The 16229-nt window shown below is 32.0% G+C and overlaps 1 protein-coding gene across 3 annotated transcripts in view; it reads left to right on the forward strand.

The window, feature by feature from the left end:
• Positions 1 to 2980: 2980 nt before the first annotated feature.
• Positions 2981 to 16229, forward strand: part of LOC143240147 (uncharacterized) — a 90363-nt gene continuing 77114 nt past the window's right edge. For 2 of the 3 annotated variants that reach the window (XR_013021594.1, XM_076482104.1), the window contains exons 1-3: positions 2982 to 3118; positions 4505 to 4636; positions 15719 to 15842. Coding sequence is in view for 2 of the 3 variants with exons in the window: in XM_076482104.1 (XP_076338219.1) it covers positions 4535 to 4636; positions 15719 to 15842 (226 nt within the window). In the remaining variant the exon portion in view is untranslated. Of the gene's footprint in view, positions 3119 to 4504; positions 4637 to 15718; positions 15843 to 16229 lie in introns of all 3 variants that reach the window. The other variant, XM_076482105.1, reaches the window with a different exon arrangement.

Consider the following 16229-nt stretch of genomic DNA (forward strand, 5'->3'; position numbering starts at 1 on the left):
TTTTTTGAGATACGTTTTCTTTCTTCCAGTTCTGTAAGTTTGTTTGATTTTTGGAATTTCGCACAAAGCTACTCGAGGGCTATCTGTGCTAGCCGTCCCTAATTTAGCAGTGTAAGACTAGAGGGAAGGCAGCTAGTCATCACCATCCACCGCCAACTCTTGGGCTACTCTTTTACCAACGAATAGTGGGATTGACCGTCACATTATAACGCCCCCACGGCTAGGAGGGCGAGCATGTTTAGCGCGACTCGGGCGCGAACCCGCGACCCTCGGATTACGAGTCGCACGACTTACGCGCCCAGTTCTGTAAGAGAATAGCAGAACTGTTCTATTAATGAATTTAAATAAACCAAAGATTAAATCTTTTAATAAAATTCTGGTATACAATGTGGTAAAATCATGTGTTTGAATATTACCTATTTGTTCACATTTTTTCTGCTATTTTAAAATATAGTTGATTATTTTTTTATTATCCAAAAAAGTATGTTTCTTGTTATTAACATTCACATTTTTTATTTTATTAAGTAAAATATTGAGTAATTTATTTAATAATATAGTCAGTTGTTTGATAATTGTTCTTATCGTATTGGAAATAAATCAAAATTTAATTGGAGATTTATATAGTTTGAGTATAGCATAAAGAAACGATAAATCTACACAAGAATTTTGTTTAGAGTAAAGTTTATTATAAGCTTTATTGAAATTATTAATTACTGCATCATTGGATTGGTTAACAAGATTAAATGTTTGTGTACTATTGATTTCTTTTATCATGGTTAATGCATAAAACGTTTTGCAAATGATATCAATTTTACAGTTAGCCTTATCAATGGGTACTATAACATATTTTCCTTACATTTCTTGAATCTTATTTTCTAAATGAGGAAATGATAAATCTGTATGGTATTTCTTTAATTTTATACGTAATAATATTATTTTTATTTTTTTAAACAAATACAACTTTCATACCAGAAACCATTTAGGCGGAAAAGATGTAATGTAGTTAAGTTTTAAAATATATTCATCAATATTGATTTTAATAGATTTCAAAATATTATTCTTATTACATTTTGTGGCTATTCTGTATTTAGATCTTTTTTGAGTATTTCACGTAATATTTTATCTTTTAAAATATTCAAATTACCAGTAACAATATGTTTATGAAAAGTATCAATAAATAAACTATTTTCACACTCACAAAATAAGTTATTAATTGGATTTACAGCGCTAAAATAAAGGATTCAATTCCCCTCAGTGGACTCAGCAGATAGCCTTATGTGGCTTTGCTATAAGGAAACACACACACGCAGTTATTAACTTCATCTACATTTAGATTAGGTAAAAAAAACAAAAAACTTTTATAATTATATAGTAATAATGGACAAACTGGAACTTCGTACTTGTAACTGACGGTAGGCTTTAAGTTTTTACAAGGAAAACATTATTTTTTATAGATTATTATTCAGAAACTTTAGAAATGTGTAAGCCATTGAATATTTTATGTCTAAAATTAATTACTAAATATGAAGGTTTGAAATACCGTTTCGTTTTTTGAAAACTTGATAAATCATTTACTTTTAATCGATATTTTATACTGTCTACAAGGAAGTGTTTTGCATGATCATTTAGAAAATCAATTTTTATTACATTAATTACTGCTTTTATTTTGGGAAGATTAAGTTGATAAATCTTTTTAAAAATAATTTATATACACTAATACTACTATAAAAACAATTGACCAAATAATTACAAAATTCTAATAAATTAACCCATTTTAATTTATTATTTCCTTTACCTCTAGTTTTCATCCCGGTCGCACCAAACATGCTCGCCATTTCAGCCGTGGGGGTGTTATAATTTACGTTCAATCCTACTATTCGTTGGTAAAAGAGTAGCCCAAGAGCTGGCGGTGGGTGGTGGTGACTAGCTGCCTTCCCTCTAGTCTTACATTGCTAAATTAGGGACGGCTAGCGCAGATAGCAATCGTGTAGCTTTGTGCGAAATTTAAAAAAAAAACTTCTAGTTTTCCTATTTTTATGAAAAAGTTATCTATAAAAAATTAGCAATACAATAATCATACTCAATTTCAAAGCAGTAGAATTATTACAATTTTTGTTTAATCCATAAAGATATAATGTTCTTAGTTTCAAAATGTATAAGTTTTCTCGTTAATCTATTGGCGTCTTCATTAACAGCTTCTAATATTGTTATCTTAACAGAGGTAAAAGGGTAAATCCTGAAATATTTTAATGCTATGGAATTGATTAAATTGTTTTTAACGTGAGATCTATGTAAATTTATACGTATATGCAATGGGTTTGAAGTTTGACCCACATATTCCATATTACATTTAGTACATGTTAGAAGATAAATTACATTTTTTATTTTACAAAATAAATTTGTGTAAGTAATAGGGTGAAAAGTACTTAGAGCAGGACATTTTTCACTATTACATTTTATAAAATTTGCAGCAATATAATTACTATAATTAGCTCGCTAGGCTGAACTATAGTTTCACATTATGTCATTAGTTAAGGCTATTACACTTAATTTGATAAAGATTGAACAGTGTAATGGAAAGTGCGTCATAATACAGCCATAATTCACATACATTGATTATATTTTAGTTAAAATGAGTACATTTTAATAAAATTAAATAAGCAAAATTACAAGGAAGAACTGCGTCAAAAACAGTAAATCCAAATCTCTGACTAATTATGTTAGTTATAACTTAAAATACAAGCCGAAACAAAAATAAATTAAACAAAAAACGCTGCACTAATTGGCAAGATCCCAGGATACAAGATATAATGTGGGATTATAAAATGTAACCAGAGTTTGGGTATATATATATGATTCTCAAACGATATATATATATATTTACATTTAACGTTTCAAAGCAAATGGATTTTAATTAGATATAAGTTTTATGTCATTTTCAAGCGAAACATAAAATTTTTTAAAGATGAATGAAGTTAAATTACACAGAGTCCCTCTATTCTGAATATAATAGTGCAAAACAGAAGAAACAGAAATTTTCGCGGGAAATACGACGTATTATTTTGAATGAATTGGATATGAATTAGGTCTTTATTGGTATAGATTAATGTAATTTAAAGTAAGTTAATTTTTTACATTTTGTTTGTGTTCTTTGTTATATAATTTTATAAAGAATATTATTTAAATTTTGTGTAGAGTATCTCACATAGTATTATTTGAGGCATTAATGAAGTTAATCGTAATTAAGTTAGTGATAAATGTATATACGCTATCATGGTATCTTTAACTAAATTTGACACTAACTCACAAACTCCACAAAATTGTATGAATTGATAATTATCCTTTGCATATATATAGTAGTGTAACAAATAAGCTAACTGAAATATATTGTGGTTTGAACTAAATGCAAAAGAAAATACAAAAATTCGTGAACGTGAAGATGACACCATCATATCGAACTTTTGAGTTCATAATTTTTAATACATTTTTACAAAATCTTTAGTAACTTGTATTACATCAACAATGAGTTAATTTGTTGCGACAAATTCAAATATATAGTCAACTTGTACCGATTATTGTCTAACATGCATACTGAGTTAGAATTTGTACCTTAACAAATGGATTTTTGCTTTTTTACATTTTTATTCACTTGAAAATCAGAATTTATTTTTGTTCAATAATAAGTCCATGAAATTTGTTATAAACATGTTTAATAATTAGTTTAACTTAATTATTGGAGAATAATGATTTGAGTACTAAAAAATCTAAATAGATTATTATGATATTACACCTTGGTTTTTATTAGATTGCTACCCACAACTTATGTACTGCTGCAGGTTTATGTTTTGAAGTTTGGCAGCATCCACATTTCATATTGTGGTTTTTCCACAACAACTGGCAAATTGTAGGTCAGATAATAAGACAAATTTTGCAAATAAATGCTTACCAGTAGGTATGAGGTGTAATAAATATTAGAATGATTTTGTTTGGGTTTCATTAAACATGTAAATAAGATGATATTTAAAAAAAGTATTAACAAGTTAACTGTCGGAAGGTTGAGCACTGCACCAGTAATATTTGGCTTGGGAATTTAAAACACTACAGAAAGTAATAAAGTAAACTTGAACAGTCCAGATCCAGGTTCTTTTTTCTTTATTACTTCAGACATAACTTTATCAAAAATTTGAGTTTCAGAACTCGTTTTCAACTAGATAAATGTGTCAAATATTTGAAAAGTTAATTGATTAAAATGCTTGACTTGGATGTTTGTTAAATTCATTATCCATTTTCACATAGACAAGGAATGGAGTTCCACCTACTGAGGATTCAGGCCAATTAGCCTGACTGATCTGAGTTAAATGTTAAACATAAAGTGAATCATGCAAGAAAATTCCACATCTTTCAAAATCCCAATTTAACCACTTGTTTCACATGTATTTTGTAGTTTGTAATATATATATATAAAGATTGTGTGCTTTATATAGTTTTTGTTTATTAACTCTAGGATAAAGCAAGCATGATGTAATAAACAGAAATGAACTTAGATTCAGGAAAAATCAAAGTTCAGCTGGACAAGAATGCATCAACTGACAGTGCATTTTTCAGTAATACTAGTGCTCTTGAAACACCTGCACAGGTGAGAATAATTTAGTCAGTGCATTGTTATGAATACTTTAACACTGCTAAACCAACATTGTACATCATTGAGAAAAAAAATTAAATAAGTTCAAAACAGTATTAGTTTGTGAATGTAATTTTATTCCATCTATGTGAAGTTTAATAAAGAAAATCACAAATATTGCAAGTTCTGTATTGTTTCCTGATAATAAATGTATTGTCTTGAATTTTGCTTTTGAAATAAAACTTTTTTTAGAATATTGGTATAGAGTTAGAAGCATTTGACATTTAAACCAAAAATACATAAACAGTAGCTTTACTTACTTTCATCACACCAGTAAATTTTTATTTTGATGACAAGATGATTTTAAAATAGAAAATTCATGTGTAACTATGAACAAACTAACATATTTCTCTTTCTTTATTTTGGTAATATGAAAATTTTATATATATATTCCATATTAATGCAATGTATTGCTACATTCACTCGAGGATGTTGGTATAAATACATTGCATAATCTTGTATATAATTCTGATATCACAAATATTCACATGTGCTTGTAAGGAAGTTAACTTAATTGAACTTGTGGACTTTTAAAATCATAATTGTCTTTTGATATTTTGCCATATTTTTATACCTTTATTAACCTACAGTTTTGCCTTCTGATTTGTGTTTATTAGGTAAGGGTCTTCATATTATAAGAAATTTAACCCACATGAGAAAAACATTAAAAAATTAATGGCAACTCAGGTTAGAAAAATTGTTATGGCCTATATGAATAACCCATGGGAGGTATGTTTGATTACCAGAGTAATGAGGTTAAAAACAGTGACCCAGATATGGGGAGTAAGATGTACATTGTATGCACTGGAAGCCAAGACTCACATTCAGTTTGTTGAGTTTTCTAATGAGTGAAAAATGTATGAACATTTTTCTATGTATTGTGAACAAATTTAATTATTTCTTACACAAATAGATGCTTTTGGAGTGATTTGCTGTTTTGAGTGGTTATTTAGAGTAAAAAAGTAAACCTATTGTACCTTCCCACTTGTATATTTTTATGAGAACATGTTCATGGTGTTAACTATAAAAATTGTTATTACTTTTGCAACAATAAATGTTTGTGGGAAGATTCAAGAAATTATGAAGTTAATTTATTTAGAAATACAAAACATTAAAGTTGGTCATTTTCTTGAATTTTTAGGATACGTTTTTGAACATTTAGGTTTATAATTTACACAGACAAATCTTGTTTCAATTTTAAAAGATTCTGGATAAAAACGTATTGTATTTTATTATTTTGTATTTGTGTAGAATCATTTCTGAAGTTAACGGTCACTTAGTTTATTTTTAAATCAAAAAACCAGTTTTGAAACCAACATGTTTTATACGTATAAGTTGCAACCTAATAACTATTACGTATAACAATTTGTGCTCTCTCTCACTAGACCTCCATTGTTATATGTAAGGTTACACCTTTCAGCCAGATAAATTAATAAAACTAAAAATCATGTTACAGTAATCTGCCTAACAGTCTTCCAGATTGATATCTTTAAAACATTTGGTAAATGACCTTCACTCTTTCATTTAGAAACAAATGAGTACATATACTTGTTGCTCCTTGTATTTGTACATGAAAGTAACCAAAGATGCTTGCTGAAAATGGTACATCTTTACTTACAAGCAGCATCCCCATACAGTAAACTGTGGTATTAGTATTTAATATAAGGATACTCTTTCATAAAGAACTGGTGTCTAATGTTGTGTTTAACTAATCACAAAAAATATCATTGGCTTCACTGCAGTTTATAGTCATATAGAAATTTGTTTGCTTATTCTTGAATTTTTGGAACATTGTTTTATGGCTGTTAGAGTTTAACTGGTCTGAGTATAGAGAGCAGGTTATGTCACTTTATCTGGGGTTTTATTCCCATCACTTGTTAGGCTTATAAAGACAGGAGATTGGTGTTTAGTCATCAATCATTCTTGTCTATTTCAATGCCTAGATTCTCTAGGGTTCACAAGTAACTCATTTTTCAATTAAGTTGGCTTTTATTTATTTTTACTAAGATTATAGATGGCCAAGTTCATTGTAGTCAACTCTTATCTATACATTATCATGGTAGTGCCATTCCAACACTTTTTGTCGTTTTTTTATGCACAATCATTAGGTTCTGCAGTTCAGGTTTTTACCTTCAGACTAGTATAGGTGCAACATGAGTTTTGTTGAATCATACATGCTTTTTCTCATAACATCCATTACCTAGTCCTATGTAAACACCATTCCATGGATAACTGGTTACTGCTGGCACCATTTCAGCAATTGTCAAAATGTCACTCCTGGGTTTGACTTTCAATAACAACCTGGGCAGACATCATTCTCAGAGCTGAGGCATCTGTTCTTATTTCAACTCTGAAAATCATTAGTCTAGGTATTTGTTTTTCATCAGTTGACTACCATTTGACTCTTAATGACCTCTCCCTCTCTCACTGCATGTATGTTTTTTTCTCTTTTGGTAACGTGGGCATCACTCATTTTTCACAAGCCATTATACAACAAAGGAATCATAAATATTGATTCACTGGATTCTCCAGTTTTCATATTCAGGATCATTCTTAGATCTTGAAGGGTTGTTATGCTGGGAAATTACTATGATCCTGCCTCATCTGCAGATCCATTTATTTACAAATGACACACTTCAGGAATGGGGTGCATATCCCAATTGTTAAGAATTCTAAATTTCACACGTAAACAATGAGACTTCTCTACACATTGTTTTAATCCTTTTTGGTCTTGTGGTCTGGGTTTATAAAAGGAAAATCTTTAGTTGTCATTCCAACAATTCCTTGGTGGTGTTTTGCATTTCCAATGAAGAAGGTAATTGATTCAGGGCTCCTAATTTTTGAACCTTGGACCTCATTTCACAGGATCACTTCACTAGGTTGCCATGCTCCACAGATGCTGTAGCAGATCAGTTGTCTCAGCCCAAACAGATTTAACAACAGAACAGATGCTGCATCATAAGATTTTGTTGGATTGGTTCTTATTTTCCAACACTAATGATTTGTGGGTTGACCACTTGTTTAAACACCTAATTACTGACACTTTGGTCTGGATAACCTTACCTTTGGATTTTGGCAGTGAATGCATTCCATCAGGACAGAATGGGATTACAACTCTTAAGTCTTTATTTTCAAATTCACATGTTGCCCAAGTTACTAACTGTTATTTGTTCCATTACATTGTTGGGTCCTGTTGATAGCACCAGATTTACAACTAAGCCCTAGTTTCTTTTTCTGTAGTACCTTCAAGAATGTTCACCTCTACCATGTCTTCTTCAGCTATCTTTGTGGAGGAAATCATGATCTGACATGATCCAGCTATCTAGAAGCACAGCCTTCAGACATGGAGGTTATGCAGTCCTTTGCATGGCATCAGAGTTTATTTTCTAAGTTTGCCATCTATCTGTTGTAGTCTTTGCTTAGTCCCAAGACCAAGACAAACATTTAACAATTGAAATGACACACACTTTTCAGCAATGGTGTTTTGAGAGGTGGTTGAACCCACTTCAGTCAGAAGTGCCAAACATAACTTGTTTTTGATCTAGGTTTTTGGCATAGGTTTTTGCATCTTATACAATTGCATCGAATAAGGCAGCTATATTGTCTGCCATTCAATACTCATGACAATATATTCTTTGAGTCCTCAGTACTCTCTGGATTCCTTGAGTTGCTTTGGGTCCTTTGTTCGAAACGACCATCTCAGTTACCTAATTGACATATTACTGTTATGTTACAAGTCCTTTCTCTATTGGCCTATAGACATTACCTGTTGGAGTTGTTTGTGCTGGTTGTCCATAGAATGCTTAATCATTTTATGTTCATCTTCAAACCATTTCTTCTTACCTAAGACATTGGTAGACAAGAGAAGGAATAAATCCTTTCAGTTACTGGTGTAGGGAACAAAAGTTTTTTTTGCATAGTGTTATGGTGAATTTCCTCAACACTTAGAGAAGAGACAAAAGTTAGGGCATTTCTACCTCGGTTCCTGGAAGTTTTTTTTGGGTCTCAGTAGAAGACACATCAGCTTACACAGGAATCTACTTGAAATACCAGTTAATATTTGCTGCTTGACTATCTGGTTGGTTTAAGTGTGGCACTTCCTGTTGATCAGTATTGGATTAGTACATTGTTTGTAGAAGATGGTCCATTGTTTCCTCATTATTACAGACACAAAGCAGTCCAATCCTAGATCCTTGGTTGAGCAAACTTGTTCCACATCATCCCCATAATTCTAGGGTTTAGTTTAATTTACTTGCTTACAAGGTTGGTGAGTAAAGATGAGTGTTTGTAATTCTGGACTGGATAAGTTCTGTTTATTCAGGTTTAGTAAGGCAGACACAATCCTCTCATTGTGAGCTTAGGATGTTCCCTTTAAGTAAGAGTTTTTGAGGTTGAGGAGAAGGTTTGTCCACTTCAGTGTTGCTTCAAATCGTGATTATGGTGACTCCATATGCATGACAATACAGCTATAGGCTGGGATAGACTCATATGCATATGTGTGTGTGTGTGTATATAGATTGTGTTCCAATTCCCCTAACCATTCATTTGGGATATAAGGCTCTGTTATTTCAACCCTGATTTGTGGAACCTTAACTATCTGGTTGGAGGGTGGCCAGTAGTGATGATAAATTATGTAAAACTCTACATACATTACAATATTTAAATATTAGATGAAGAACATTCCTGGTGTGGATGTAGTGCAGTTCCCCCACTCAGGTGCCAATCTTCTGCTGATACATCTGTGATCTGTATAGATAATACCCTCACTAACCCCTCCACTTTTTTATTGTGGGAGTCTAGCTGTTGTGTAAGAGGAGGTAAGTATGTTTTGGAAGTTAAAATATTCTTGAAAATGTATTTTCAATAATGTACAGTGTCTTCCTTCCTCCCTACTAAGAACCAGAGTTAGAGAGTGTGGATTGATTCAGACTTTAAAGCAATAATATTATCTGAATGAGGTGGTTATATACAGTACCAGGATAGTGGGTGCAGGTAGAGAGTAAGCAAGAAAAAGACCAATGCATAGAAGAGCAAAGGAAGAAACTGTGGCAGTCAATTAATAGCTGTACTGGGATGGGAGGTAATTATAGTTGGAAATACATTTATTTATAAAATGTTAACATAGATGTTTGACAAATTAATGATGACATTAGTATAATATACAGACAAAAAGGGACCATCTGATACTTCAAGACTGCCCTTTGAGTACATAAATATTTCAATCTTTTTGTTTCCAGAAAATCACTGATTCTCCTTTCAAACTCTTGTAAAGTGCTATACTCTACTACTATAAAGTATGTTCCATAAGTCAATCACTCTGCTATTTATATAGAAAAACAAACCTATCTTAACTAAAACATAGCCTGACAGTGTCTTTTTCACAAATTTTAAATGTCCTTCTATTTTGTTGTCTTCAGAATATGATCCCCAAAAAAATCAGAGGCCTTTATCACATTTATCCTGTGGGTAATCTTATTAAATTCAATATGATCTTATATATCTTTTCTCAAAAGAAATGAAGAGGACATAATCTATACATATAACATGACCTCTTATTACTGAAATTATCCTAGTAGCCCCTCTTATCTCTTTCTAGTAAGTCTGTATTCCTTCTTACAGAAGGTAACTGAAAAGTATTCACAGTATTCCAAGTGAAGCTTAAATAGTAATTTTTTTAGAGATAATTACCTCTTTTGATGTATAATGAGTTTGTCTATAAATATAACCAAAATTTCTATTAGATTTACTACTAGTAGGACGAAGAGCACTGCTTCAATGACTTAAGTAACTTTTATGTTTATATCTACTACTATGGGAAGATCCTTTTTTGAATTATGCTGTTCTTATTCATATTAAACATACGACCCAAATTATAATAACCCAAATGCATTAATTGTACACATATTATAATTAAAGGTCATTGGACAATTTTTTTTGACTTAACAATTGATTCAAGTCATTCAATATCTCAATATCCTAGAAACAGCTTGAATATTAAATACTCAAGTTTTGTGTCATCAGCAAACTTCACATATTTACTAACTATGTCTCTGTCAGTGTCATTAATGTAAAAACAAAGAGTTAAGGCCCAAGCATTAATCAATCATGTACTCCACTTGTAACAATGATTATTTTAACTATATGTTAGTAACCTATTGACTGAGCAGTTCCTCTGATTATGTGCAGAATTTTTACAAGCCTTGCACTGTATACAGCATCCGTGATGACGAGAAAACCCACTTGTAGGAAAGAAATATATATGTACATAGTGCTTTCTCTACCCATAATAGCTGTTTTTACATATATACATATACACCATGCTTGCCTTCAGCTGTAGGGTGTGCAGCCAGTTGGTTAATAATAACATCTTGCCATCTCTTATCAAACTACCATACAGTCCAATTAATTGTTTGTTATTTAGCCACTTGGTGATGTGATTTCCTGAGCTAATCTCTTGCATGCTATCTTACCAAAGTACAGCAAGCCAATTTTCTTTCATCCATATAATTAGTAACCCTTAGAAACAGCTAAAAGATTAGTAAGGCAAGATATTTCTATAGTAAATTCATGGTAATTTTGTTTGACATATTATCAAACTCTAGAATTTTTGTCACTATGAAAGTAAAACTAACTGATGTATAATTCCTGAGTTTACTCTTATCATATATTTTTAAAATAGGAGAATGTTAGCAACTGTCCAATCCTGAAGCATATACTACAAATGAAAAAGATAGTTCTGCATATCTTATCTTTGACCTCCCATAAAACCTTGAGGAAAATTTTGTCTGGCTCTGATGCTTTATTTATGTCTAATATCTCTCTTTCTACTCATCACCAGGGTTAATATCTACATGATTCAAGTCATAAAAGTTTAAAAGTGGCTTGACTTGGCAAGGAAGCAAACCTTATTATAAATGTCGAGGTACCATATTTACAAAAGGAACCTGCAGAAGTTATATAAGGCATGAGGGCCCAGACTGTATCTTTACCAAGATTATACGAGGGCTGTTCATAAAATACGCGGACTGTTTGAATTGCGCGGCTCCAGTTGGTTCCAAGCGGATTGCTTGGTGTCACTAGGTTCACACAGATCAGCTGGTTACAATGCCATTTCCCGATTGCAGATATCTTCATTTGTGTATTAGCTACGTGGTTTTAAGTGAAGTGCGATTTTTTCGTTTGGCGGATTTCAGAATGAATGACCTGAAGGAGCAACGACTTGCTGTGAAATTTTGTGTTAAACTTGGAAAATCTGCGACTGAAACTTTTGCTGTGCTTAACATGGCTTACGGTGATGTTGCTAAGAAGCGTACGGCATGTTTCAAGTGGCATGAACGTTTTAAGGATGGTCGACAGTCCGTTGAAGATGATGCGCATCCTGGACGTCCTTCCACGTCAACTGACGACCCACACGTTGACAAAATCAACACCCTGGTGCGGGCAAATCGACGTCTGGCTGTCAGGGAGCTTGCTGAAGAGTGTGGGATATCAGTTGGATCTTGTTACGAGATTTTGACAGAAAAATTGAAGATGCACCGCGTTGCTGCAAAATTCAGCTCTCAGAACTCGTGAGCTTTTGCCCACACACTCGATCACTGTTCTTCCCCACCCCCCTACTCACCTGACCTTGCTCCTTGCGATGTTTTCTTGTTCCCCAAACTCAAAAGACCCTTTAAAGGAAGAAGATTTGAGACGATTCCCGAGATTAAGGCAAATGCGACGAAGGAGCTGGAGGACATTACAAAAGAAGCGTACCAGGACTGTTTCAACAAGTGGAAACACCGTTGGGATAAGTGTGTGCGTTGGGGAGGAGAGTACTTTGAAGGGGTCCCAGACCTGTAACTTCTAAATAAAGTACATTTTGTTTTATGACGTCAGTCCGCATATTTTTTTAACAGACCTCGTAGTTAAACAAATCATGCATGGATAGTATAGGTCATATGGGGCAATTTTGTTTGTGTGGTTTAGGAATGCCATAGAGTTGTGGTGTATGTGTGTGAGTCAGTTTCTCTTAGAGAAAAACAAAGATCTTCAGTAATCAAGTTGTCCTTTGTTTGTGACATGGTTTTGTTTAGTTGTTTTCATCTGTGTATGTTTAGTTGTTTGGGATGGGTTTAAATTTCTTATTATTTGGAATGCTGTTGTTTATTTTCTGTGTTGTTTATAATTGCATGATCTTTTTGAAATATTGTACATTTATAATAAACTTTTCTTCATTACTCAGTCCAACTGTCTCTAAACTTTTACTTTCTAAAAAGTGGGTTCCTAATCATCAAATTTATGATTCAGGTCAATATTTTGCAGAAAATGCTCAGGGTCAGGAATATTTCTGATATCTTCATTTGCATCAAGAGAAGAGAACTTATAATTGTACAGTTAGGATAGTCTCAGAATTTATAGATTGATGGAAAAGTCACACTAGTGCTCTTCCATATGTGGGGAAAAATAAAGGGGTATTTTGACATATTGTAGAACATATTTTCCACAGCTGAAGTTGTTCTCAAGTGTTTGAACTTGTAGACACTTTAAATCAATCTGAATAAAGTTGTCATGGACCTTAACCTGACTTCAAAGCTGTATTTGCATATACTATTATAAAGTTATTATAGATTTCATAAATATACTATACTATTTATCTTAACCTAAACTATGTTTAAAAATTACTGTGTTCTCAAGGGCCATTCTAGATCTTTCTTTGGACTCCTAGAGGAGAATATTTGCACTACAAAATAAATGATAAGTGAATTTGTATTTTGATGTATGAAATGAAGTTTATGTACTCTTCTCTGCACTAAAGGGACAAGGACCACTGTCACAATAATATAAAAAAGTATTATTATAATTACTCTTCAGTAGAGTTCTTGAATGTATGAATTAGCAGGTCATGTGAGTTAGAGAACTGATATTCAGAGGAATTAATAAAGTTGAAGTGCTCTCCATTACAAGACTGGAAGAATAGATCTTAGCTTTTAGTGCTTGTCACAGTTTTTGACGAAAATCATTTTTCTTATATCTTACCTATTCTTGTAAGATAGCTTTTCTCAATTAGTATTACTCTCTATCAGCCTGCATATTCAATGTTCACCATTAGCCTTCCACCTCCAACTTCTGCATATCCACATGTAAATGATTATGCAGTAGCTTTCCATAACTAGGAGTGTGATAATTCTTATTCTAGCCAACACCCTCTCCACATTAGTACTCATTAATCACTTCTTGACTGGCAGTAGTACTGTACAGATTTGTTTGTTTTTGGTCACCAACTTGCCATCATTTTTCCTTTATACTACAGAATCAGTTTTCTTTACTATGTTTTTGTCACTTCTTTATTTACAGAGGTCTCTTTGCTAGTGTGTCATGGATCCCACTCTGTAATGAGTAGTGTCTGACCAGGTATACATGTTTTGATTTTTATATATGTAAAAATGGTTCGTATTGGTGAAGAAAGCTCTATGTAGAGAAGTGAACAACGTTTTGACCTTCTTAGGTCATCAGATGTTCTGATTTTCGTTTTTGAAAATCTGCACTGTCCATTCTGTGATTGTTCTTTATGTCAATTTTATTGTAGTTCTACCTACCATGGACTAGGTGTTGTTTGTGTGTTTCATTTTATTCTCATGCATGCTGAAATGATTATGTCTCAGAGTTAGATGATCCTTTGCTTACTGTGAACTGATGTATAATTCCAGATACCACTAGGTGTTTGATGACATCAAACTATCACTGTGATCTGTTATACCCTAGATGCTTGAAACTCAGGGGTTCCATTAATCAGTGATGCATATTCGGTGATTACATTATGTTTTACTACTATTTCTGCTTGTGATTCAGTTGTGAAAGAGTGAAGAGTATATCTGAATCAGATGTGGTGTTGTCGCCCACTGAGATGTGATATATTTTTTTGGTTTTGCACCTCCTGATCTCTCTTGAAGTGCTTCCTAAAGTAGATCATTTTTTTCACTAGTTCATTGTGAGATTTTAGCTATTTTGTGAAAGGAGGTAAGATATTGTATCAGAAAACGTTTTCCTAAACCAAAAATGTATTTCTGATAAATACTTATCTCACATTTCCCATCCAATCTTTCCACTTCTGGTGATTTATGGTATAGATCTTCTGACTGATCTTAGAGTAATTAAGAAGTGTAGACATGAAGAGAGCACTGTAACTAGGGGTGGTGTTACACTCTTATTGTTGGAGAACTGCTGCATAATCATTTACATGTGGATACATAAATGTCTGAGGTGGAAGTCTAGTAGCTGGTATTGGTGTCTATTGAAAATACACTTTCAGTTTAGGAAAATGTTAATTTTTTTATTTAGTAACAATCAACTAAAATGTTGATTTCATAAGTATAGAACACGAGGAATAAGGGCTTTAAAGCTTTAGAACTTATGAAGTAAAAGTATGCTAAAAACAATAGCTAGTTATGATATGTTGATAATTTTCTTAAATAAATTTCATGATCAGTAATCACATGAGTATAATATCAAAGAGTGGTTATCACAAATTTATTAAATTTGTTGGACACCTATGAAGAACTTATATTGTCTAATGAATAGACATTTAAACAATTTCTGAACATTTTTTCAGCAAACTTAGTACATTTTATTCCTAATTGACATTTAGTAATGAGTTTACTATGGAAACTAAAAATTAACCTAAAATTTGTTTAATACTTGTATCTTACAGTTGTTGAATTTTACTTGGTGTGCATAGCAGGCTGTGTTTCAAAAGTTGCATTTAATTTTCCTAATTTTTTATCCCTAAAGAAAAATTAGATTCTAACTATAATATTTTTGTGAAATGTTTAAAGAGATTTACAGTATTTGATATTTACATAAGTGTCTTTTTCACTAATTATCTTTAACCCTTTAAATTTTTTTTAAAAGTAACTAAAATTTACTAAAATAACATACACTTCATTAATTTTTTCCTTTTCCAGTTACTCCCCTTGAATTGGATTTTAAAATTTATTACTGATATTTGAAAGTACTTTTAATTTGATGATAAATGTCATTTGTATGTATTATTTGTAGCAATATGACTTTCCAGACTTCTGTGAATGGGAAAAAAGTAGCTGCAGTGAAATTCTTGAACCCAAGAAGAGGAAAATAAGAAGAAAGCTATTCAGTGGAACAGAAAATCAAGAAAATAATCCAGGTAAGTAAGATTTTTAAACCTCTTTTTTTCATGTGTATAAACTGTAGGAACTTTCAGGTTTGCACAATGAAATTTATATGAAATTGGAACAATAGTTTCTTGAAAGTTCAGTGGAATTAATTGACTACCTGTGAGCAATCTGTGTGAGTTTTGGTGCGGGAAGGCTGATTTTAGACTTAATATTTCTAATATATTTTTCAATTCATAACATGGGTTGAGATTAAATATACAGCCTTGTAATTTGTTTCATATTTTATGTAGTTTTTTTTTTTTCACAGTATCAGAAGTGCAATATTTGACAAGTTTTAGAACTATTAATAGAAAAGTGTTATGCATGTTCAACTGTAAAAAACATTGTATTGAAACTAGGGAAATATTCATATAACA

Source organism: Tachypleus tridentatus, chromosome 13 (genome assembly GCF_004210375.1).
Source record: "Tachypleus tridentatus isolate NWPU-2018 chromosome 13, ASM421037v1, whole genome shotgun sequence".
Lineage (NCBI taxonomy): Eukaryota > Metazoa > Arthropoda > Merostomata > Xiphosura > Limulidae > Tachypleus > Tachypleus tridentatus.